At 34.9% G+C, this 26,252-nt stretch overlaps 2 protein-coding genes and 1 long non-coding RNA gene across 5 annotated transcripts; 2 read left to right on the top strand and 1 right to left on the bottom strand.

Annotated features, from left to right (window-relative positions):
- Window positions 1-4,312: 4,312 nt before the first annotated feature.
- LOC132183193 (transcription factor CYCLOIDEA-like) lies at window positions 4,313-14,197 on the top strand. 3 transcript variants are annotated; one of them, XR_009440371.1, is made up of 3 exons: window positions 4,313-5,539; window positions 5,869-5,961; window positions 14,015-14,197. XR_009440371.1 is itself a non-coding variant. In XM_059596596.1 (2 exons), the coding sequence occupies exon 1, from the start codon at window positions 4,599-4,601 to the stop codon at window positions 5,526-5,528; it is 930 nt and encodes a 309-aa protein (XP_059452579.1). In that variant the 5' UTR covers window positions 4,313-4,598; the 3' UTR covers window positions 5,529-5,539; window positions 5,869-6,120. The 3 variants fall into 3 exon arrangements, 1 of the variants encoding a protein (XP_059452579.1); XR_009440372.1 differs by lacking the exon at window positions 14,015-14,197 and adding an exon at window positions 8,373-8,469; XM_059596596.1 differs by lacking the exon at window positions 14,015-14,197 and having other exon boundaries at window positions 5,869-6,120.
- LOC132183194 (uncharacterized) lies at window positions 9,487-15,532 on the bottom strand. Its single transcript, XR_009440373.1, has 3 exons — window positions 15,104-15,532; window positions 10,685-10,796; window positions 9,487-9,832 (listed from the first exon to the last, which is right to left on the bottom strand). It is a non-coding gene; the product is annotated as an uncharacterized LOC132183194 (long non-coding RNA).
- A 3,160-nt stretch (window positions 15,533-18,692) lies between these two features.
- Window positions 18,693-23,821, top strand: LOC132180423 (cyclin-B1-2-like). Its single transcript, XM_059593231.1, has 4 exons — window positions 18,693-18,926; window positions 19,238-19,338; window positions 22,519-22,616; window positions 23,527-23,821. The coding sequence occupies exons 1-4, from the start codon at window positions 18,801-18,803 to the stop codon at window positions 23,625-23,627; spliced, it is 426 nt and encodes a 141-aa protein (XP_059449214.1). The 5' UTR covers window positions 18,693-18,800; the 3' UTR covers window positions 23,628-23,821.
- Window positions 23,822-26,252: the final 2,431 nt, after the last annotated feature.

Genomic DNA, 26,252 nt, shown 5'->3' with positions numbered 1-26,252 from the left:
ATTTAGTAATTGATTTGACACCTTTCAACTCAATGGGATCAAACAACTCCTTACAATACAAAATATCTTACATCCTAGCTAGTCTTTCAAATTAAATAATTGGAAACCTTGAGTTTAATGGTGAGTTTAAAGAAACAACCAAGGGCTACAAAGCTAAGCCAAAACACTACAGAGAAAAAAACCAAACACCTTAGGCTACATAACAAACATTATCATTAGTTCCAATTGTTCTGGTTTGGAAAAGACGAGCACTTGTCTCCCTCCAAATTCCATAGAGAAAGCAACTGTAAACGTACATTAATGTCGCCAGCAGTCAAGCTCAGAAAGGACTTAGCCATCCAATGGAGCACTATGTCCTACCAGCTCAACATAATATAATGGGGAGAGTGATAGCCACATGTGGGAAGAAAAAGAGAAAGAAAATGAGAGGTGGTCTTATAAGGATTCCTAGCTCCTGTACGCACTTTAACACATAAAGTACAAGTCACATCTAAGTATAAGGTAAAACCATACGTTTTCAAAGGAGAATTTCCTGGTAGGGAATTCTTTCCCCAATCGCCAACCAAATAAGGACGTGAATCACATGTCTCATACGTGTGAATTATTGTCTGCCTCATCTGCTTTGTCTTGGTTATCTTCACACGTTTCGATTCTCTATTGGTGCTGAAACTCGCCATTTCAAATATTCCAACCCGACATAATTAATTTGGCACAATAACTTATTTATAATTCATTTTGAAACCCGAGGAATTGATCATTTATCACAATGTCAAATTACTTGAAGTAATTTTACAATTTTTTTTTTAAAAAAAAAAGAAAAGAAAATACACTAATTTGATTAAGTTAATTATTTACATCTACTTCTTGATTATCTTTTTAGTGTTCTCAAACTATATATATATATATATATATAGCAGCTTCTTTCATTCTTTTACCACTTACTTTGTCTAAAATGCACGAAATAACTCGACATTGTACTAATTATACTAGTTTTATGTTTTAATAAAATCTTGTTTTCATGTGTATTAATGGGTAATATGAGACTTTTATATAGTTAATTAAATAATGGTAGATAATGTTGGAAAACTAAGGGGTTTTGAAACTATTTAAGGACTGAAATGTAGGTATGTTAATTTTGTCTATTCTTTCTCTTTTTTTGTGCCAAATGATTGAAGAGTTAAAAGGGTGCGGTTCCCTTCATTGGGAGCCTCTTGTTTTCTCCACTATTAGTAGCTACTAGCTGGAGCATCTTTAACAAGTACAATCATGTTCTCCTATTCTTTTCTCCACGTGAAGAAAAACAAGAAATTGCACATCCAGTGGATATTAATATTATCGGATAGAAATAGATAAATTCACGTAAAATATTTAATTGAAATAAGAAAATGACGGAGACAAGATTTCGAATTTATAATTTTTGGCTTTGATACCATGTTAAATCATTTGTCTCAAAAGTTTAAGCTGATAGGAAGAAGTAAATTTAATCTTTTAATCAATACTTTGATAATTAATTGAGAAGCTCGGGTCTTCCACATAGGTAAACCAATCTTTACTCGTGGTTTTTTGCAAGGGCATGGCGATCCAAGACTCGTGAGGTTCTTGATTGCAAGGTCGATGGACCCAGGAGGAGAAAACGAGAAGCTTAAAAAAATAGTTCAATGTGCTACAATGAACTTTTACCGTAACAAAATTTTCATTTTGAAGCATATGTGGTAAGAGCAAAATGACCCATATAGCTATATATTATGTGGTTGTCTTTGTGATTGGGTTTTTGTGGTGGTGTTTAAGGTGATAAGATTTTTGGTTGGGTCAAAGATGGGACTGATTGAGATGGTTGTTTGATTAATTTGGTAGAGATCATGTGTTTGATGGAATTGGTGGAAGTGGGTTTAATTATAAATTGATTAAATCCACCTAAGATTTGATTTTTTTTTTTTTTTTCTCAAAATATTTCTCAAACCTCTGTTCAAAATAGTAACATGGACATTAACGGCATTCCCTCGTTTGGACCTCAAATGGGTCCTCTTCCCCAAGCTCCAACGTACTGACCTATGGCATACAGTACAGAGAAAGGTAAATAGTTTTACTCTGCTGTGATCAAAAGTACTATGAACTCTGCAGCATGCCTCAACGAAGGGACAAAATTGTGGGTCTCTCGAGTACAGGCTAGAGTAGCCAGTATAGCTGAGAATCTTGCAATCTCAACTGAGAATTCCAATGGATGATGTTTCTTCTTTTCCTTCATATCTCTTTAGAACCAGAGTTCTTCTTTTCCTTTTTATGATGTTAAAGGGCATTAACTAAAGTCGTTGAAAGAAAGTTGTATCTCTACCATAGATCTATAATGGATGATGTGTCACAAATCTAAGTAAAGATGGGAGGAAACATGAACTATTCAAATGGGAGGTTAGCTGCTCCTGATCAGTTCATACTAATGATAAATTGAATCTAAAATAGAAGAATATGTTGGGAAGTGGGACGACAAGCCTGTACAGCCTGCATGCAAAGGCTTGAGATTAGTCCATCAACCCCGTTTTGGGGTGTGTTTGCATTGTGATTTTTATAGAAAAAGAAAAAAAAAAAAAAAGGATTTTAAAGTAAGTCGAAAAAAAAAAGGATTATTTAGAATTACGTTTAAAAAAATTGAGATTTGAAAAATGTAGAAAATCTGTGTTTTTAAATTGCACGTAAAGAAGTACTTTTTTGAAAATGCACAATTTCAAACGTTAAATTGCAGTTTTAAAAGTCAAACTATAATTTCGTCAAACGCTTAATTGGGTTTTTAAAAATCATGTTTTCAAACCGCACATTTTAAAATTGTTAAATTGCACTTTAAAACCGTAAACTCAAATAGACCCTTCATCTTACTTGAACAGAAGGGGAAGCTCCTACACCATTTAATGCGTTACACAGAAATCAATGACGATGCGAACTACACTTAAGATTTAGAGGGCATACGACACTCAAATTAAGGCCCACGTGGAACTAACTTAAAGTGCGAGAAGGACTAGGTAAAAGAGACGTTTGGCCTTAATTGAAAAGACACTGATTCTAAGCAATTTACAATGCCCACATCTCTCAAATACTCATCGTCTTAAATATCATAGTTATCGTCTACATACAGACACCTTTAAAAGGTTGCATTGTGTTCTCAATGGGTAGCTCAATCGGTTGTATACCACATCTTATGAAGTAGAGGTCACTAGTTCAAATTCTCCTTCCCCCTTTTCTTATGTGGACATGTCAAAAAAAAAAAAAAATTGCATTGCTTACCTTTTCATTATCAGTATTTGGCATAAGAAAAATTGTATTAACATAATGCTTTTAAGAAAATATCATCATTCCTTAAATATGCTTACAACAATAAGGAATGTTTTTCCTTTATATTTTTAAATTATAGATATGGGGAACTAATAAGGAAAAATTTGTTTATTTTCAATACGTATTTCTTATGTAAACTTATCCTTGACGTTGTTTAGTACTTAAGTTTAATGTAAATTCTATCTACTATACGAATTGCTATTGACCGAGTCATTGACGAGAAAGAAGAGTCACGTCATCGGTGTTGGTGATAAAGGACTTATTACAGTTGAAAAGACATGGGCTACTAGTCAAAAAGCATTTACTGAAATATTTACCAGATACCTATTTCTTTGGCAGCTGCTACCGTTTTGCAAACAACTTTTACTTATTTGGGTAAAATACATTTTACTATTTGTAATTATATCTTCAACTTTAAGCAGTCTTTTTTTTCTTTTCTTTTTTAAATTGTTATTTTTTTAATAACTTTAAAAAACAATATAAAATTGTCAAATTTAACACGTTGTAATAATATAAAAAGTTTTAATTTCACTTTTTAAAACAGAAGTATAAGTAAAAATAAGTGATAATTCTATGGATTAAAGCGTATTTTTTTTACTAATTAATTTTTACTTTATATTACATCAATCAAAATTATGACAATATTGCTCGAATTAAGGAGACGCAGTGATGAGTGAAAACAGTAAATTTAGAAGGTAAAAAATTGGAGTAATTTCGGCTAACTCATTGAAGACATTAAAAAAAAAAACAGAAGCTCATACTCTTTGTCAAAGAGGCTGTCGAGAGAATCATAGACAAAAAAATTTAGAAGAAAGTTTTTATTTATCTAAATAATAAATAAAAAAAACTAAATTGTCTTTTCGGTTTAGTTGGTAGTGGACAAAAGCACGTGGGGACTGCTGCAAATTTTTCTACATATATATATATATATATATATATAGCACCACATGAAGCTAAATAGTAATTTTAGCTCCATTGTTGTTATCCGAGGCTTCTCTTCAAAGGCCTGGAAAACCCATGCCCTAGCTAGCCCTAGCTAGTTTCTCTCTGAAAATTAATGGGTTGAAAAGCTATAAAACTATTAATTTTATTTATTTATTTACCAACATGTGATTATCCCACCTGCCCCAAAAATTCTATTAATTATACTGTCTCTTCCTTATTTATAAGCCACCTTTTAGCCGCTACTTGCAGGAGAAAAAAAGATATAAAGGGGAAGGCACCTTGGAGTATTTTTCATTGCAAAAGAAAAGCTAGGGTTTTTATCCAACTCACAAATGTTCTCCTTCACCAATATTCTCAATCCTTCTCCACACATTCCTTCGTCCTCTTACCACCCTTTTTCTCCTCCTGCTTTTGCTGACAACGACCCAGCTGAAGCTGAAAACATTTTCCTTCAGTACTACGACCCACCATTTTTACCCAATATCAATGCTCCAATATTTCCTGAAAAAAATGTAATCACTAGGCAAAACAACGGAGACCCACTTGCGAAGATGCCTGCAGCAGTGAAGAAAGATAGGCACAGCAAGATTTACACTTCCCAGGGGTTGAGGGACAGAAGGGTGAGGCTTTCCATTGACATCGCCCGCAAGTTCTTTGATCTCCAGGACTTGCTAGGGTTCGACAAAGCCAGCACAACCTTGGACTGGCTGCTCACGAAGTCTAGAAAAGAGATCGAAGAAGTTGCTCAAATGAAGCAGCAGGGTTTTAGTAGCTTGTCATCCAATCATTCTGAGGGTGAGGTGATTTCAAAGAGCAATTCATTTGTGAGTGCTCCCAAAGAGATCAAGAAGACGACGATGAAAATGCAGAATCATGAAGCTACTGATCTTGCCAAAGAATCGAGGACAAAGGCTAGAGCAAGAGCAAGGGAAAGGGCAAGAGAAAAAAGGCGCACCAGTAGGCCGGCCGCGGCCGAGTCCAAAAAATGTTCGCAACCAAGTGGTGATGATGGTGATGATGATGATCAGCAGCAGCAGCTTGAAGTTTGTGAAAGATCCTCCAAGGTGGTGGCGGATGATGATGATCAAGGCCCAAGGGCAAACGTTTTTGAGGAATCTATCGTGATCAGAAGGAAGTTGAGGCCATCTGATCACACTCATCAGAACAGCAATTACTACTTTCCCAATTTTCCTCTAAATTGGGACATTGCTAGCACCATTGCACGCTCGAGCTGTTGTACCATCCCGGCCCAACATGAATAATCTTTCTAGAGGTATTATATATTATTATTATATTCAGTAACAGAAAATTAATTCTATGTATTATAACTTATAATTTAAAGAAGAGATATGACAAGGACCTACGACCACACATCAAAACCTGTACATGACTACATTTTTCTTTGATATTTTTATTTGTCTATAATGTTAATGTTACAAGTTTTTTTCTATTTTTATATTAATAACAATAACTTTAATTTATTATTTATAACTCTTGTATTTTGATATCTCGGAACTCTAAACTCTTGTTCTTATTGTAACTCTTTTCTCAATACCATGAACACATATAATATAATCAATTTATTTATTTCTTAATTTGCAGAAGTACTTCAAATCTGCCAGAAACCATTAGAAGGGTGCATCAATCAACGTTTGAACTAAAATGGTCTCCAGGCTAGCTCTACGCATTAGCTATGTAAGCTGTACTTGTTTCTTCATGCTATATAAATATATATATAAGAAAATGGGTGTATACCCTAGGAATGCTTATGGATATTAACTTATCTTTGATTAATCACTTCAGCATTGGAATCCTAATTAATGAAGATGCGTAGCTATTATCTCTTTTTTTCTATTTTGTTTATCTGATCAATTAGTCAATAAGATGATGAGCAAATAGCATGTCAAAAGCATCGATTTGAGGCATTCAAAAGCACCAAATCATTAAATTGATCAAGTAAACAAACAAATGAAGATTTCATTCCATAATCATTTCCATGACATAATCTCCATTTTTTTTCTCAACCATGTTGATAAAGTACTTCCAAATTGCTACGAGAAATATCTATTGATCATGTCCAATATTTTACTTGTTAAATATGGACTAGATCTAAAGGTAATCCCTTTACTAGTGTGTAATTAGTAAGATTGATTCAATAGCAAAGTAACGATCCACAAAACTCAAATGAATATTACTATCAACATGATAGAACATCAGTTTGACTCAAAAAAGCTAATGTTGATCATGGGTCTAGGGAAAATATTGTTATAGAAATATCACTTTAATTAGTGTCATTACTCGACATGATGAAATTCTAAGCCTTCCCTTCACATGTGAACCTAGCTCTACCATAAGTAACAACCATACTTCCCCACAAGCGAAAGCCCTTAACAAGCTCTTAATAATTTACCAATTGCCATATATCCACCAAAAGCCAACCATCATAAATACTCTTAATTAGTTATGTTCTATATATCATGGGTAATTAAGAAGATTAAAATTAACTCTATCTATATATAGGAGTCTCCAAATGAGGCCTTGATATTAATCTTAACCCAAATGTCATGGTTTTATTAATTACTTGATGTTGGATTCCATCACATGTGAAACTCCAACACTTGTGAGAACATAAAATTAAAACACAAGTCAAACAAAATGCATTGTTCAATACTTCAATGGAAGTCCAAGACATCATTCGGCTAGAAGAGCGTTTGAACAGCATTAAAACACAAGTCAAACAGAATACATTGTTCGAATTGATGTTAGAAGCATAGTTCAAATGAGAGACAAACAGGGAGGTTTAAAAAATTTCAGTCATTGAACGCAAGCCAATTAAATAGAAAGCCATGCATTTCAAATGTGCTGTGGAACCTGATGGCGATTAGCTTGTTATTGAAGTGTTTTAATAAAAAAAAGAGTTTAATTCTTTCTTCCTTGTCTTTTTTCTATTGCTTCCACTTCATCATAACAAAAGCAATCGATGTTATAACTAATTAATTAGCACATTTGGGTTTGTCTGAGTCTATTTGGTCAAGAAGCAAATTAAGCTGCCATTAATGGTAAAGATAGGTGCTAGTGATTACTGATAAACCTATATGGGTGGTTTCCAAGTCCAGTAATTATACAAGTATCCAAGAGAAGCACCCAAGGTCTGAATGGTGAAAGCTGGTTTGGTTTTGCTATGCTATCCCAATTAAAGAATGCTTTCTTTTTATGCATGGCTAGCAGTCAGAAATTGTCTTGTTTTGAATGTTGAAATGGGGTTATAAAGGGGAAGTAGAGTGTTTGTTTTGTAGACATATCATTGAATGTTGGGATTATATTGTTGAAGTAATGATTAAGTGATTAAATTTATCTCTTCCTATAAGTTTAAGCTTTTTGGATAATTGGTGATTTCATATGATATTAGAGCCAAAGGTTGTGGGATCGAAATCTTTGACTCCGTCAATTCACCCCATTTTAAATTAAATATTCCACGTGTTTGGCCTCACCTATTAAAAATGGAGTTTGAGCCCACACACGAAGGAGAGTGTTAAAGTAATAATTAAGTGATTAAATTTACCTCTTCTTATGAGTTTAAGCTTTTGGGACAAGTGATAATTTAACACACACACACACACACACACACATATATATATATATATATAGTCTTTGATCGTGGCTTTAGCAAACGGATATGGAAGGAAGTGATGCAGAAATGTCTATTGACTGATATTCCTACTGATTGGAAGGAAATTATATATAAGTAAAGGAATGAGGGATGGAGGGGTAAGAGTTTAAGAGTTGCAGCACGTAAGTTGGCTTGGGGCAGCCGTTTACAACATTTGGAGCCTGATAAATGATATTAAACATGGAAATTAATTAGAGGAAATGGTGCTACAGAAGATTGTTTGGGAAGCTAATTAGATGCAGAATTATGAGGAAGGGGAAATTCAAAGAAAAATGAAGAGAATGTAGCTGTTTGTAACAAGTGCTAGGGTATTCCGCATCATATTCTATATTGGAAGGTGCTGTTGCATTGTATTTCTGCTAGTGCTTGTATAGAGTAATCGTTTTGTTTGTATACTGCTGCATTGTATAGTTGCTGAAAGAGTGTTTGGTTTCAGCAGGTTGAGATTTGGTATCTCTATAGATTTGGGGAGTTTGGTGTTGTTTGTTGCAAGATATGCTTTATTGGCATCTGGGGTTCCAGCAGATTTTCTGCTGGAGTGTATGTTGTTATCTTTGTTTGTTGTTAATAGAAATTCATTCATCAAAAAAGTTAATATGATCAATAGAACAATTGTTATTGGTCTTTCACTGCTCTGCATTTTTTTTTTAATAAACTTTCCATCTTTTATGATACATTATAATTGCTGGTTTCAATATCTTGAGGTTTTTGTTTAAACCTTGCGTTAACTTGAGCATATCGAAGACATGATCGTTATTTCTGATCATCTTTTGATTTGTTAAACCAAGCATATATATGGATGTTTTATATTCTTTGCTGTCCTAGGCTATGGAATTCAGTCACATATATTAGGGTTTTTTGAGGAAATTTTGCATGCATCTATGTATCATATATAATGTGTGCACGATATATATTTGCGCATGTATGTATGTATTATACTCAACTTAAATGCTTCAAAAATTTGCTTCTAAGTTTGAATGATTCATCGTTATCAGAAAGTATCTTTGCGACCTTCAATTAAGAGAATTACTTTAAAGTTTCTTAGTACCAAAGCAAAAAGTTCAAAGCTCTTCTAGATCATCGATTACTGATGATTTCTATCTATGATCTAGAAATAGGTGTTTTATTCTACCAATGTATACCAAAATTATATATTTATCCATACACACAGAAAAGGCAAAAAAAGAAAGAAAAAAAATGTGTTACTATATTGAATGCCCTGAAAGAGTGAAAGCAATAACGAGCAGGACGGATAAATGTGAGCCAATATGGGCCATGCCCCCCAATTCACAAGAAAAATAAAAGCAAGGTAAAATATTTTTCGCTTATTGGCACCTACCCATAGTAATCTCTACCTCCATCCCTGATGGCGAGCAATAAGCTTTCTGCTTACTGGTAATTGTAAGCAATCTATGAACTTTATCTCCTGGATAGTTTGCTTGATATATACGAAATGTGTTTTCTTTTTTTTTTTAAGTTATATGGATCTTTAATGCAAAGGATGCGGGTTAAAGGCAATACGAGAATTTATAAGAAGCTACACACAGACATTTATTATTTTGTCCAATCAACCAAACCACAGATTAACAGACATAGCCTTCCATGTATGGCAAACAGGACTAAACACCCAAAAAAAGAGAGAAAAAAAAACAAGAAGAGCTAATTAACTTGATAAGATTCTTACCACCAATGCTGATGAATGTGGCATCGATCCTTCAGTGTTGAAAAACCTCACTTTGCGCTCAACGAAAATCTTGTTTATGCCAAACCTTAAGAACTACTTCCCATCACCTATAAACATGACTATCACTAAATGCAAGCCTTTCATGCATCTATATATTAGGAATTACCTGCGGATCCTGCATATGTTTTGTTCATCTTATTATGAATATTAGCCTGTAAAAAGCAGTACTGTGTCTGGTCAGGACTGTATATATCAATAATACACTTTGGCTGATAAAATAAACTAGAAAAATTATCAAGGTTAATGGAAATTTGAGACTATATATATATATATATATGAAGGCGTAGACATGCATGTTTCTTTTATATATAGATGCTCACCTGTTAATTTTATATGGAAATTCGAGACTATTATATATAATTCCACTATTAATTTCTGTTTCACTAGCTAATGTCTAACACCAAAATGCTATATTCAATGTTTATCCATTTTATATACTCAAAATGCTATTTGCCAAACAATTAAGCTTTACGAGAGTTTTCTGCTGTTCTTTGCAACTTTGTTAATTATTTGTCCAAGTGTTGCAGGTTAATCCAAGCAACCAATTAAGTAGCACTAAGAAAAAATATTATATGATTCAATTAGTAGTGATTAATGTTGCATTAAGAAGAATTATAATGCTGATCTATCTCTTGGCTTAAATATATCAAACGTTTTATGCAAATGATGTTTCTCCATCATATTTTTGGAACCATGTCTTTAATTCACTCTTCTTCTTCTCCCACGGATGAACAAGATTACACATGAACAAATAACTACATTTTCCTATACTTTTGCACTAGAAAGAACTGTACGTGTCCATATTTTTGCAAATTCTTTCACGATTCTGCAAATTTTATGTCTAATGACTTTGTATATATGGAGCACATGCATCATAAAATGTTTTAGTGTGCCTATGTCTGTGATGTGTACTCTATTTGCTACTATGTTTTCATCAGTGATATATATATACATACACACACACACAGTTTCATGCCTTAGAGAAAAAGCTAGAGTAGTACTACCTGAAATCTATCACAAATCAGCAAAGTGTAGCTTTTATTTTGAAGAGTTGCCTTAGATGTCATCTATATACCATGTTGGCATTGAGTACTGCTGGTCTCACTGCCACTGCACCTGTTAAATCAGAGGAAAACAAGCGGACGGGTGAGAGGGCTGAGTAAAGGAACACGAGCCCAAGGACTAAAAGAGTCCGTTGGGGTCCATCAAGAAAAACTCTAATTACATTTGCATATCATTTTTAAAGGGTTAGTCAACATTACAATTGGAGCTCTCTCACTTCTTGGTGTAGCGCAGTGTAGTGATTTGTAAATTAAACAAACACCCAAATCACAACTCTTCCACAAGACCAAGAAAATTTAAAATTTTAAGGGGAAATAGAAGAAAAATCATTCTTGGTGAGCTTCTTATAGAAAAACTAAGATAAGCAACAAAAACGGATAGTTAATTAAGCCATCCTTATTAGACTTATTTAGAAACTAGGGTAGCAGTCCTGAAGAAAAAAAAAAAAAAAAAAGAGGTAAAATTACCATGTTGCAACTTTATCGACCGAGCTAGAATATTGATCGATCGAGCTGTTTTTTATTAATTTACTTTTTTTTTTTAAAAAAAAAAAAAACTAATTTTTAAAGCAAAAACAATGACCCTAATGACCTATCTTGGATCGACCAAGCCATTCACCAAGTGTCTAGGGTTTTTTTGTATGGAGACTTGATGCAACATCCTTGGTCAATTGAGCATCTATCGAGGGATCAACCAAACTTCCTGAAATAGCCTTTTGTATTTCTCTTGACAACTATTTTTACCTAGTAAACTTTGGAATTGAAAAACCTTCATGAGATAAGACTTTGTGGCCCTTCGAATAAGCTTCCAACCTCACCAAGATTGTCTTCACCCAATGTTGGAATCTCAATATATAGCCAATTTAGTAAGACTGCAGGTTTGCTCGTAAACTGACATACATCATCCTCCCTGTAGGATAGAATTCATCCTCAAATTCGAATTTTCCAACCAATCCCTTCTATCACATCCTCGATCAATAGCAAAACAAACCAGAAGAAAAATAACTTGCAACCAATCATAAGATAATTATGAAACCCTTCACACCAGCTTGAAATAATTCAATTTCCACACATCCTTTATTTATCTTCTCAAAATCTTTATAAAAATATCTTTAAAAGGATCAATTAATTCTTGCCCACTTAAATTCAAAATTTCCACCAACATAACTAAATCAATACCAAAATTTTGATCATGAAAACTTGATAGAAAACTGTCAACCCTAGGAAAATCAACAATTAATCTCCTCATAACTCAGTTGAGATACTTCATTCTTTGTACTTTCATCAAACACATGATGTGTATCCCAATTTTGGTAAACTTCTTGATCATATGACAAAGACTTACCACCATAAGATCTTCATCATTGGCATCACTATCCTACATTGTTGAAAAATTACAATCCACGAAACATTGAAAAGGGTTTTTAACTTCCTCTCTTCATGTTGGAAATTCTTCATCAACAAATTCATCTACCTCCTCCACATGAGATGGATTTAGTATATGGGTTTAAGGCTTGCTAACAATAGTCAAGGTGCGCAGCGCATCAAGCCTTACATCCCTCCATTAATTAAAATTGCGTCTCCTCAATGCTAAACTTGTCATCCTCCTCCACAAGACATAGATTTAGTTGACAGTGACACCCATTCGCACCACCCATGGTAGCAAATTGCTTGGTTAATGCACCAGTTTGTCTACCAATTTGATTTTCAAACTGCTCAAACTGATCACCAAACCGATTAACATGCACCTCCAATCATTGCAAACATGTAGTTAGCTTCTCATCATGTGTTATCTCCATGTACTCATATACTTCACTAAAGCTTGCATGTCTGTTTCCTCCTCCTCGTGCTCCTCTTTGTGCCATGATAGGAAAGAAACCTTGGCTCTAATACCAACTAATTATGTAGTGAGGTGTAGTGCTTCGTAGATTAAAAAACACACCCAAGTCAGAATTCATCCACAAGATCAATAAAAATTATGGTTTTGAGGGAGGATAGAAGAACAACCACCCTTGGTGAGTTTCTTATTGAAAAACTGAGATAAACAACATAATTTTGCAGCCAAGTCATTCTTATTATTAGACTTATATAGAAACTAGGGTCATAGTCCTTATAAACAAGAGACAAAAATACTATGTCGCAACGCAGTCGATTGAGCTACAATCTCGGTCGATCAAGACACTTTTTACTTCGAAAAAACCTAATTTTAAAATTTTTTATAAAAAAAACCCCTAAAAATCCTGAACGAGCCATCTTTAGTACTAAGTCATCCACCTAGTGTCTCAGGTTTTAGTATGGAGACCTAATGTATCATCCTCGGTTGGTTGAGCATCTAATGAGGGATCTATCGAGCTTCTTGAAACAACTTTTTGAATATCTCTTGATGGCCTGTTTTGACCTAGTAAGCGTTAGAATTGAAATTTCTTAAGAATTGAAATTTCTTCATGAAATACGAGTTTGTAACCCTTTGAATAAATTTCCTATAGATTTATCACAAAAATCTTGATACCACCAAACCAGCTTTCCTTGTATCAATCAACTTCCAACAGCCCCCAAATATCATTTGATTCCCCACTTTGTCATGGATGACTACTCATGAAATTTACCAAAACAAAGATTCAACTTAAAGCATCCCAATTACAACTTCATTGTTGTAATTTAGAGTTGGGAATAAATAGTATTCCACCACACAACATCTCATGAAGTGCAATTGCCATAGGGTGTACAAACCGTCAAGAAGGTTTAAAATTTTCCAAATCATAACCCACTACTATATTAGAACTTAGGCCCTATCAAGACCTAACACTCCTCAGTACCTCTAACCCTTAAAAATGCATTCACATTTTTCCATCATTTAAACACCTCCATCATCTAATGAACTAAGCACAATAATCCCAGCCACAAATATGTCAATCACAACCAGCCCCAACAACTCACCCAAAACAACTTATCCATATACTTCTGCCACTTGGACTCCTAATGCCCTTTTATTCTCAAGGGCAAACAACGTTTGTATAACGGAGTGAGAGTTACAGAATCACCGGCCTCTTTCCTTTCTAACCAACCAAGAATGGGAAAACACTCCATAAAAGGTATGGAAAGGACTCACTCACGAGGTATGCATTATTCTAGTCAAACATTTTTTCTTCTATATATAAATTCTATAAGCTCATGATTACATTCTCCAACCAATACTGATTTAACAATCTGAGTGATATCCACGGCTAGATCTAGGTGGGCCACTTTATGCTTAACCTTCATTTTTCTTTGCAGGTTCTCTCGATTCAGAATTTGCTAAAGTTTCACATGTGACAAAAAGCTGCATGCGAACAATTTAAAGAAGGTACTAAATTCCAAATCCCTCCTCTAAATCCACATATCAAAAAATGTTATTTAGATCTTCAGATCGAATCGGAATATGAATGAAAGAAAGAAACTATAGATATATTAGTTCAACCAATCTCTTTTTCTCCATCATCCATCTCAAAAATATTTATTACCATGCATATATGTATCAACATGCATACGAAAACCTTTATCTTATACCCAAAGAAAGTCAAACATATATATATATAGACACATTCCTAAAATGAAACTAGGGATCAGTCTACAAATATATAAGAACAAATAATTTTGGATGAAAGACAAGATCCCAGATCAGCAGGAGCATTAAAAGTGTGTACTAGGCTACTAGCTAGTGTTTGTCTTGAAGGGGTCTAGCTAATATCCCGGAGATAATGCTTGTGACCGTTCAACTTTTCGAAAACAAAAATCTTTTTTTTTGTACCTCTAATGATAATCAATGCAGTGTACTGCTCCTTACAACTTTTTGTTCTCTCTTCTTTTAAGTTTCAGAATATATACGAGACCATCGAGATGCTAGCCTTTTCTGCATATTGTCTTTAGAGCTAATTATTACTCAGCCTTTATTTTTCAGTTGATTCCAATACAAAATGATTTTGCAAAGCAAAAGAAAGAGGGGGAAGAAAGTTTCATAATATGGCATCTATTGCCATTATGTTTCACCAGAAAATAGAAAAAGATATTCCTCACAGATTTCACTTCTCTTCTCCACCCAATTAAGAACCAAAATTAAGGAAAAGGGGTCGAAACGGCACTACTAGAAAAGCCATGAATGCAGCATTGTTCAAAAACGACATCGTTAAGTAACTTTACCATTAATTTAGACAAATCGGAATAGTCACAGCACTGACCAACACAAGAAAAAATAGTAGCCTGAAACAGTGATGAGACTTTTATGTGAAACTGAAAATCATGGAACTGAAGTTGACCCTCCCTGAAGACATGCACACACAGAGAGAGAAAGAGAGAGAAAGAGAGAGAGGGAGAAGTAGCAGTTACTTGAAAGATCTTCTTGAACATGCAGCAAGAGCGTAGCACAGTAAAGTTTTTGTGGAGCTCCCTGTGATACAATGATGGTGATAGCGACGGAACCCGATGAGCTTTTGATCATTTCTTTGCTATGATTTCATGGAGTGGCATACATTCTACTATTCCCTTTCATTTCCTTTATGTTTCCTAATTTATAGAGTGGACTGTTACCTTTTGGTGTCAGCATCCTGCATCGGAGTAGCGTGAGAGAGAGAGAGAGTTTTTTCTGGAGAGTAAGGTGGCAGCAGCGTACGTACACTAACACTAGTGCTCTTTGCAGCATATCAATAATGAACTCAGATTTCCTTGATTCAGTGTATCTAGTTTAAAATTCCTCCACCGTCCGGGCAATCTAATACCAAAATCTTCTTGATTAAATATCCTGTCTTTGACCGACATAAGTGGTTTCTTTCCTTTTTTTTCTTTTTTTGTTTTTTCTTTTGTTTCTCAAGGTACACTCAACACTACTATACTGTTCTCTCATTACAATATACAATCATCGGTTAATGAATATCGTGACGTTCACGCCATGTCCCATCTCATCCTGCACGGAGATATTCCTTTATAAATTACATGTTCCTATATCTGTACCATGCATTATCACTTCTGATCCATTGATTTCTCAAGGATTGTGGACTGCTGCAGCCTTTGGCCTTGTCAAAGATATATTTAACTGTACGTGTATATAATATAGTATTATGTATATCAAACAGTTTTTTCTAATAAGGCCAATATATGGATGAGTTGGTGTCTGCTCGGCAGTCGGGAGGGGGTCCTATTGGGTGTTTATTGTGGGTGCAGATCGTGTTCGTTGGTGGTCTCTTGGGTTTTGACAGATTGATAGTGTGGTCCATCTCAATGGGTCTCGTCTTTCGACGGCTGTCCAGTACTGTAGTCTGTAGGGTAGCCGATTTGTTCTCTTCTGGTGGGTTTTTGTCTATTCTTGGCGCTTTTAGCTTTTTGGGGCAGAGGTCTCGCTTTGGCCAGCAAATCAATCGAGCAACATGGTGATAATTCTTTGTTTTTAATATGGATTTTTATAAAACATCCAAATGCCACTTTTCAAATAATATTATTTAATTTTAGAAAAGAAATTTGCACTTGGGTTGGGCATATATGTATGTTTTATGGTTTTATTTTTCAATGGTATGCAATGTAACATCTCAAAGAGTTCAATTTCACATTGGAGGAGCGAATTGTACAATTTATAGTCATGATTTTATATTGTTGCATCTAACAGTATGCATTATACCACGTTATTTAAATTTTTTAAATAAAATAACAACATATTCATTATGTTATATCATGTATATCATTAGATATGCAACGCAACAAAATAAAATTATGACCATGAAATTGATCATATCCATTTCATTTGAAATTAAGAGGATCTTATTCTTTTATATTTTAAGTCTCACATTAATTCCTTAATTATTACGTGTGACTGAACTATTTACGTAACTATATATAGAAAGCTCCAACTATGACATTGATTAGTCATTTTGAGATATGGAGCAAATGTAGCTAGTCTTTCTCCAAGTTATAGAGTTAACCTAGCAACACCATAGTATTGAGGCACTAACAGTATGATATGGACCCTTATAAGGATGTTAGGAATTTAAGCGAAAAAGATTGTGACACTCCAAAAAATTAAGTTTCATGCTAGGTGAATGGATTGTGAATGTGTAACGTAGTTGTCAAGTCTCGGAAATAGGTTAAATATAAGTGACTCTAAAGAGTTTTAATTATAACATTGACTACTCCTTTTTGAGGTGCTATAGCATAAATGTTGTTAAAACTTTCCTAGGTCAAATGGTATCATAGTTAATCCAATAATACCATGTGGTGTTATGACTCTAGGGATGGATTTGAAGCTTGATGAGGATGTCAGAGATTTGAGTGAGGAGATTTTGTGACACTTAGAAAAGTAATGTCCCAAGTTGGTGTGTATGGGTGTTTCATCCCACATTGGTTCCTTAATAAATAAGATTGAACAATATAAATGACACTAAAGAACTCAAATTGTAATACTAACAAGTCCTTTTGAGGTATAACGCAAATGCAAAAATCCTTTGATGAATATAGATGTTTTATTGACTAAAGATTCCATCTTGAAATTGTATATTGATTTTACAAATGCTTTGTTTTGGAATATCGATTATAATTCTCTATGATTATATGAATATCTATGAGTATATTTTATTGTGCTTTAAAACATTCAAAGGCATGGAAGATTGATTGCAGATCGAAGCACGATTTCGTAGCTTAGAGATGAGTAGGACAATGTGAGATGTCCCAATCGAAGGGCAGTCACTGCAAATAAGAACGAAATATTAAATTAATTGCACGACCATTCTCAGAGAAAACAATAAATAAATAAATAAAATTTAAATAAAGCTGATGCAACATCTGTAATGAGTCGCAGAAACCCACCGACAAACAATTTCAGAATTCTTCCTCAAAACATGAATTAAATCAAATAATTGAGGTAAGATTAAGAGAAAACTCAACCTTTTAAGCATTTCATAATTAAAACGGAGAGAAAACAGACATAAATTGCAGCCAAATTCATCGTTATTAGGTTTATATAGAAAGCACAATTGTAACCCTACAACAATACTTAATTAAAATAGATGATCGCAATCTCGGTCGGATGAGTTTCAACCGACCTTCCAAGTGAATGTCTCGAACTTGCTACTCGTGTTAAGACAAGGAGCAAGACCGAATGCTTTGATTTTCTCACTTGATCTCGGTTTTGGACATATCATTTAGATATTAACCGAACACCACTCCTACCACGACTCTTTCAAGAAGACTCGTTTGGACACCTCAGTTTTTTCCAATTCTTCTCATAAAATTAAACATAGCTTTTTTCTCATAAAGAAGAAAACACCTTTTTTTCCTAGCCCTTTATATTAGAGAAGAGATGAGTTACATAAACGGTCAATTGCTCAAAATAGGACTTCTCTTTATTATTGTTGCTAGCTGTCAAAAACTCATGTTTTCTTTTTGCCGACTGAGTGTGAGCTAGCAGATTCTTTTCGACTGTTGATGGATTTGTTTTTTTACAAGGGTCCACCAAGCTTCTGTTTGTTCTTGAATCATCCATAGCATTGATTAAATTTGAATATTCTTCTTCATCTAGAGAAGGTGAATAAATAAAGCTTTAGCTGTCATCTAGCAGGTGTAGGTGTTCTATGTCATCAGCCAATAACTTAAATTCATATGGTAGATCGATATTTTTCCTTGTTATCATATTCTCAAGCAGCTTCTCAGCTTGTTCAATTTGTTCCTGACTCTGAGGGAAATTAATTGGAACTTAGCAAACATCCTTCTACTATCTGTTATCATTAATTTTTTAAATGGTAAATTTCTAATTCCCTTTGCTTTATCGAAAATAATAACTAGGGTTTGAGCCCAATAATCCATCTCTTCAACATAAGAAGGTTTAGAGTATTTTCCTTAGTTGAACGATTAGCCCAGCCCATGGAACAGCCCACCTTGACTTATCGCTCAAGTCTCTTAACCTATATCATTAACACTCCACAAACCAAACGCTACCGTTTGCGATATTTACTTGTCTCGATTGCTTGCCCACAAAGTTTTTGCAAAATCACTCACACAAGAAGAGGAGAAGAAGAAGAAGAAGATCAGAGCGATAAACAAAATGGAAGCACCGAAGACCATAGCACACGAAATCGGAGGGATCCAGAACGACGCGCTCCGATTTGGACTCCATGGCGTCAAGAGCGATATCGTCGGATCTCATCCTCTCGAATCCGCTTACCAATCTGTATTCATTCACCCTCTCTCCTCCTTGCTCCCTATTTTCTCAGTTCTTCTATTTTTTTTTTTCTTTATCTTCTGTTTGGTACCCGCGAAAACTTAGGAGAAAGTGGAAATATTTGCAAGGTCGTTAAACTCAGGTTTTCTTTCTATTTAGGACCTCTGAAGTAAGTAGGGTTACGTTTGTTGCGAGGGAAAATAATTTTCTTCTTTTTGTTGTTGAAAGAGAGGGTTCTATCGTCTGCGTTGCTCGCTTGAATGAAATTTTCGTTTTGTAAGTTTATTTTTGTTTTTGTTGTATTTTTGGTGCATTTGTAGGCAAGCAGGACACAGGAGGAGATGAAGAGGAAGGTCTTGACAAACACGTACGGAAGTGCGTTTCCGCTGAAGAGGGATCTTGAGAAGCAAATTCTTTCTCGGTAAGTGCTTTTTTGCCCTCTGTATCAATGGGTGGTTTCTTGGTTTTCACCGAATTTCAGATAGTGTTAAAGAGCTTGCATATGGTGGTAATGTACTTAGGTGATTGTAATTTCTAAGCTTGTATGAGCCTACTCGGTTTTTAGGTTTGAGTTCAAAACCTGAATCAGCACATTTAAACGCCTTCCTTCATCTTAGCACTGTTAAATGGTGATGATTTCTTGGGCTGGGATCCCTGACTGGAAATTTGCAATCTATAGATTTTTTTTCCTTTTGATAAGTAAAAGAAAATTTGCAATCTACAGAATTAAGCGGTTGTAGACAAAACGAAGTGATACTTTAAGGAAGGCTCTTTGACACATGAAGCCAGACCATATGTGGGAGTATATGGCTATTTAATGGTATTGGTGATGTGGATTAGTGCTATATGTATTGGATGTAAGGTATGGAGACATGTTGAAAATTTAGATTTAGACCCTAAGTTGCGAAACACTCAATATTACCAGTCTAATTATTAATTCAATCAAAATCCAAGAAAGCAATAAAACAATCAACATAAAGATTTTGGTAATGAAGTGGAAACATTTCAAAGGACTCTTCGTAAGTAAAACCAAGGCCAGCCAACCCCAAAGACATTCACTAGGAGTGGACAGATTAACTGGTTACCGATTACCGGCTGTGTACCGGTTTCGACCGAACCGATGTTAACCGTAACCGATATATTGATATCCTTATCGGTTAAATTTTTTATACCGGTATGCTTATCCGTCCGGTGTGGTCTGGTTAAAAATTTCATATCGGTTAACCGTTTAACCGATATAAACCGTTAAGTAGGGATGCCAAAACGACGTAGTTTTGGGATTATATATATACCTATGTAACCTTATCTTAATTTGGATTTGGGTAGGTTTGATTTTTTTTTTAGTGATGGCATTGGATGAGATTTCTTTGCCTTTGGTGAAAGCATTTTTCATTAATTAGTTTTGTTAGTCTAATTAGCATTCATTATGTTAATTAGTCCATTTGCTATGGAAAAATGTATTTTATAATATAAAAAAAAGTTGTGGTGGATCAATATAAAAAAGCTTCAATTTTTAGCCCAAAAAACAAATATTTGGGTCCCAACAAAAGTATTTGGCCCAAAAACAACTCATTTTTAATAAGTTATTTTAGCCTAACAAAAAGTATTTGGGCTCTCAAAAGTCAAAAAAACTCATTTTTGGCCCAACAAAATAAATCAATATAAAGCAGTTTAACTGGTTTAACCGAACCGTTTAACCGTGTACCGTTTTGACTGATAATTTTGGTTAAAATTCTTATTGGTCCGGTATCGGTTAATAACCGATAAGAGCTAAAACCGGACCGTTTTGACCGATACCTAGGCCTAACATTCACTATAGAAGACTTATGTTACAAACTATTTTACTTACAAAACCTTTATAACTCTGAAGGCCCAATCTTGTAACCCCGTGTAAAAAACACATTTACCTCCTACCGGCTACCGCAGTGGCTCAAAAACCTGACCTTTTATATGGATCACCTTCTTTTATAACTAGGTCTATGTTGGATTGTATTCACAAACTTGAATTCTTATATCTTCGATAAACTTGTACATTGGCTTAACCCTGGACCTAAAACTTAAATCAAAATATGTTTGACACTAAATTTGTCAGCACTAAAACATGGAAAATTGAGGAATAATAGGTGCGAATCCGGTATATATATATATATATTTTGCTGGTAGGCATTGTGTATTGGTGGAGGGGGTGCTTTTTTGCTTGTATTCTTGGAAGGAGAGATGATGCATATGATATGTATAAAGACTCAAAACAGAGTTTTTATTTCCTTTGATAGTTAGAGCTAGATTGGCTTTTTAAGAAGCAAAAATTTAATAATGAAGGAAGCAACAAAAGGTTTTGCTATAACACAAGATAAAGTTAAGAACTGACCTAGTATTGAAACTTCTTTAAGGTTCCTCTATTTGAAAAGAAATTCAACTAACAGATTGAGTTGGGAAGTTGTATCTAATGTGTATGTAATGTTTGCAGTAGCTCTATTTACTAAAAGTTATTTGGTTAGTGGAATTTGGGTTGTCTGTTATCAGTTTACTGATCCATTTCTGCTCTGCGCCATTTAGGTAAATAATGTGAAATTTTAATTTGTTATATCTGAAAGGGAAAAATTGGACCATATTTTAGGCGGGTAGCTCAGTAAAGAAGTAACCAGTAGGACTTTGTTTAGAAATCCTTTCTGCTGGTTGTAAAAGAATGGTCTGAATACATGGATTTGCCCAATATTTACACTCTATCATAAATAAGAGGAAGAAAAATAGCATTTTGCATGTAACCTTTTCTATCAGACAGAAAACTTGGAAAAGGCTGTAAAACCACCCGAACCTGGATATCGATTCATATCAAGGTCACATTTCATTTCTCTTTAAAGAGAAAAGAGTTTTCCACGCACAAATGCGAGGTTCCTATCGATGTCTCCATGCAAATGACTCATAGCACGTATTGTGTTGCTTCCTTTATACAATTTTGTGAATTTTTGGATTCTCTGTTGTTTATGTTCAAGAGATGAGGTAATCAAGAATCTCAGCATTAGATTATGTGCGCCTGTGTGTCCAGAATTCAATCCTACTTGGTTTCCCTTTTGGGTACTTGTGTACAATCAGGATGTTGCTTTGTAAGTTTACATTCTTGTATTTTATTAAAATCATACTACAGGATAGCCAAAAGAAAAACAAATAAATAAGTGATTGAATGTTGCAATGAATTTACATCATGTAGCCATATAATTGTTATGTTAGTTCATGACCAGATATTTAATGCATGCTGCTGATTATATCACTGTGACAACAGAGTCGTATAAGCATTGTCATGCAGATATAGTGAACCTAAGACGTACTGAACCTTTACCACCAGACTGAAGGCCTAAAGGCATAGTGAATGCTTGTCATTATTTATCTTTGTATGTGCTGCGAGTTTTGTTTCAGACTCAACATATTTCTGCCTTTTTTTCTCTTTGGTTGTGTTACTGCATGTCAATTTGTGTGCCCTTTAAAATGTAGACATTTATAATATGGATGACTATACATTTTTTCTTGGATTTTCATATGTTGAAGGTGTATACTTTGTTCCTTTTGTGATTTTTTTATTTTTTTTTATTTTTAATAATTGCAGATTTCAGAGGCCTCCAGGGGCAATTCAATCTTCAATGCTGGGTTTGGAGGCTCTTACAGGAACCTTGGACGACTTTGGTTTTGAGGATTATCTGAATGGTAAGTGATTACTGTTCATAAACCAAGTAGGTGAATATTGTGAATTCTAACAGTTTCTATTCTATTGCAAACCAAAATAGCTGATCAAAATCCTCTATGATTCTCATATTTTGATTTAATTAAGTTTTTATATTTATCTGTACCCTCTCAGTACTTGAAGTTTGCTAAAACGTCTAACACCCCTCTTAAGGTTTAAGAGATTTCTATACGCATTTTCCCCACATTTGATTTTTAATCACATCATGTTTAGTAATGTTTCTGCGATTCAGTATTTTTCTTGCAATTTTACTTCTAACTTCTTGGCTAAATAGGAATATGAGGGAGTGAGATTGGTTCTTTTGACTTTTGCTTAATGGTTCTATGATAACCTAAGAAATCGAGGAGACTTTTCTGCTTTGATTCACAACTTATGGTATTTCCTGGCAAAGCTAAATTCAAGTGTGTGCTGAGCCAAATTCAAGTTTCCAAATTTTTGCATTTTGAGGAGCAGTATATTTTTTATTTATGGTTTATGTTATTTGACTTTGAGGAGTATTTGTGTGCTTACATGCTTCTGTGGAACTTGGAACTGTTTGTTTTAGGGAGTGAAATCACCTAGTGTCTTAATGGATTTACCCAATTCTGCACGAGTATGAAAATGTTACATATTTTATTCTCCATTAGGGCATGTTTCCCATCTCAGATATTTATGAGGTTTTTGTTGTTCAAGAAGATGGAGAAGAACCTCCTCTTTTGCTGTGAATAAAAGTTGATTTGCTTAACAAAAAATAAAAAGTACTTTTTTCTCATTTCACTCGAGTCTTGGCAATTAGTAATAGATGAATTTTGGAGCCATGTTGGCAAATGAACAAATATGATAGTGTCTGGCATGCTCTGGTTTTTGAAAATTTGTTTTTGGCACTGCCTGCAGACCCTCGTGACTCAGAGACATTCCGACCTCTGGATATGCATCATGGGATGGAAGTTCGTCTTGGTGTTTCCAAGGGACCAATCTGCCCAAGTTTCATATGAAAGAAGCATTTAACTTTTGGGACAAAAGGAATCAATCAATCAGCACTTGCTGTGGTGGTTATTCATGGACTTTTCTCGTGCATTACGGATATCATATGTTTCTTATAAGAATCCGAACATATCCTACCATTTAAGATTATGTGATCTTTTGCCAGTTGCTTTAATCAAATTGACATTATGAGTGCCTTTTTAGACTTTGGCGCTGTTCTTTTTCTTTAATGGACGTGTTAGATGGATCCTAGCCTACATATCTTTCTCTCCTAATCAGAAGAGAGGGTTTAGCCGGGGGGGGAAAAGGAAAGGAATGAAAATGATGGGTGCCTTGTTCCTTGATTTGGATGGCCATTTAAGAGGGAATGGAACTCCCATCCTGTTCTTTTCAGTTCCACCCAAACGGGGGACATTCTCCATTTAAAATTTGGTTGGGACCATGTGAAATAATTATGATATATTGATGGTTTTATGATCCAGTCAAAGAACGATAGTTTCCTTTGTAACATTTTCTCTATTTGAATAAAAATAAAAAATAAAATTAAAAAAAAAGTCTATATTCACCTTCTCCCGACGACGAATAGTAATGTTATATATTACACTCTTATCTTACTGGACTGATATGACAAGATCTATTAACTCTTGAATAAGATATTATTAAACACTTTCACATATGAGTGTAATATTTAGTATTATTTTTTTTATTAAAGAATAATGACAGTCCATCATCTATCGCATTCATTTTAAACTTATTACGTAGGGTGTTTTAACTTTTTAAATATTGGTGCAACTTGAACATGAGTTTACTATTATGTAGTTTCATAATAGTAATACTGACTTTTGCTCTAATTAGCAGCATTGCAATTTTCTGTTGTGTAATTAAAATATTTGAAAAAATGCTTTGAAATGTCTATTTCTTCCACAAAGTTGAAATACTTGAATGTTCAAATTTATCATTTTAATAATTCAACAAACAGCATTACATTGTATATCATAAGGGTATTATTAGAGTGTTAAACTTCACCAAGTGCAACTGTTTTCTTGTTAGATAGATTAAACTATATATATATATATATATATATATATATATACATCTCAATTGATACTTTAACACACCAAAGATGTTCAAAATCTATCCACAAGTGGAAAAATACATATTATTCTGGAAACATTTTGGGAAAATTGAAATATTGCTTAATAAATTTATATATTTCCTTAACCCAAATATAAAAATCAAGAATATTTACCACATGATGAACTAACTAACAATAGGTGCGGGAGAAAAAGAGGTTGAAAAAGAACAAGAAAGAACAAATAAAATAGGGATAAAACATTTCTCCTCTTTTTTTAATGTAATTTTAATTACTTTGGCTGTTCAGCTCTGTTCTCTCTCTCTCTCTCTCTCTTCACACTCACTCTACTCTCCACTTCCATAAAACGATCTCCCATCAATCCAAAACCCCTACTTTTCCGATAAACCCCCCAAAACGTTTCCATTTCCGAGAAAATCTTCCTCAACATTTTCCTGCCAGCCAAACGCCCAACCTTTCCATGCTCCAATGGACACCCGCCGAGTCGCGCGCACAGTAATCGACCCCAAGGTCCGCAAGGTCGGGTTTTTCACCCCCGGGGCCCCACCGGACCGGTCACTCTCTGGCCCGCCCGACCCGATCACCTCCTCCTCCGCGTCCTCCCCGCCGATCTCTGACCTCCCCCCCTCCGGCAACTCCCTCTCTCCGGTCATGATCCCTCCGCCACGTCACTCCTCCGCCGACACCGTCCTCCTCTCCTCTTCCCGTCCGGTTCCGCCCTCCCCTCTCCGCCGGGATTCCCTCACCTCCGCCGGTTGCATCCACAACCCCTCTGAGTTCTTCCCCTCCTCATCCCCGACGGCACCGTCCTCCTACGCTGGCAGGGTGGTCGAGTTCCCCGACGACCCCAGGGGAAATTCGGTAAAAGTGGCCACAGGTGCGTCGTCGTTTCCCGGAGGAGGGTTTGATCTGACGGCCGTGAAGACGAGTAGCGTGCCCGCCAGCCGGTTTACGACGGTTTCGGTGATGAAGACGATGCCTCCTGGTCTTTCTGGTAATTGCATTGAGATCGAACATTGTTTATAAAAAAGATAAATTTTTCTTTTTTCTTTTTCTTTTTTTGTTAAAAATGGAACTTTCTGGCATTTTTCTTATTTATTATTATTTTTTTTTCGAATACATTTGGTTCACCCACCTTGTCCAATTGCTGAAGTTTATGGTGGCTTATAGTGTTAATATACATACATATATATGTACATACAGCCATATTAGTTGCGAATGTTGAGCTGCGATGCGTTAGTGGAAGCTTTTTCTTTGATGTGGTTTCTCTAATATTACACATTTTATTATTCTTTGTTGAAAAGGAAATGCTCAGGAAGTTTCATTTGGATATTGGATAGTGGCAATGATGCCAGTTTCTATGGACTTTTCTGGAACTGAAAGCGAGAGCGGCAAGGATTAGTCCCTTACAAAACTTACTTTTAGGGTGAAACTTCCGACAGGCATAACATTTGATCTGGGAGGACTTAACAGGACCCACAGCCTATTAAGATGAGCGTCTCGACAACTACTACAACTTCTGAATCGAGAACTCGTCTGCCCC

Source organism: Corylus avellana, chromosome ca5 (genome assembly GCF_901000735.1).
Source record: "Corylus avellana chromosome ca5, CavTom2PMs-1.0".
Taxonomy (NCBI): Eukaryota; Viridiplantae; Streptophyta; class Magnoliopsida; order Fagales; family Betulaceae; genus Corylus; species Corylus avellana.
This window is presented reverse-complemented; position numbering and strand designations above follow the sequence as displayed.

Bases quoted from the DNA above. Each gene is read 5' to 3' on its own strand.
- LOC132183193 (XM_059596596.1), top strand. From the start codon at position 4,599: ATGTTCTCCTTCACCAATATTCTCAATCCTTCTCCACACATTCCTTCG.
- LOC132180423 (XM_059593231.1), top strand. From the start codon at position 18,801: ATGGAAGCACCGAAGACCATAGCACACGAAATCGGAGGGATCCAGAAC. The intron at 19,339-22,518 runs GTAAGTGCTTTT...TAATAATTGCAG, and splicing joins GAGAAGCAAATTCTTTCTCG to ATTTCAGAGGCCTCCAGGGG. The intron at 22,617-23,526 runs GTAAGTGATTAC...CACTGCCTGCAG, and splicing joins TTTTGAGGATTATCTGAATG to ACCCTCGTGACTCAGAGACA.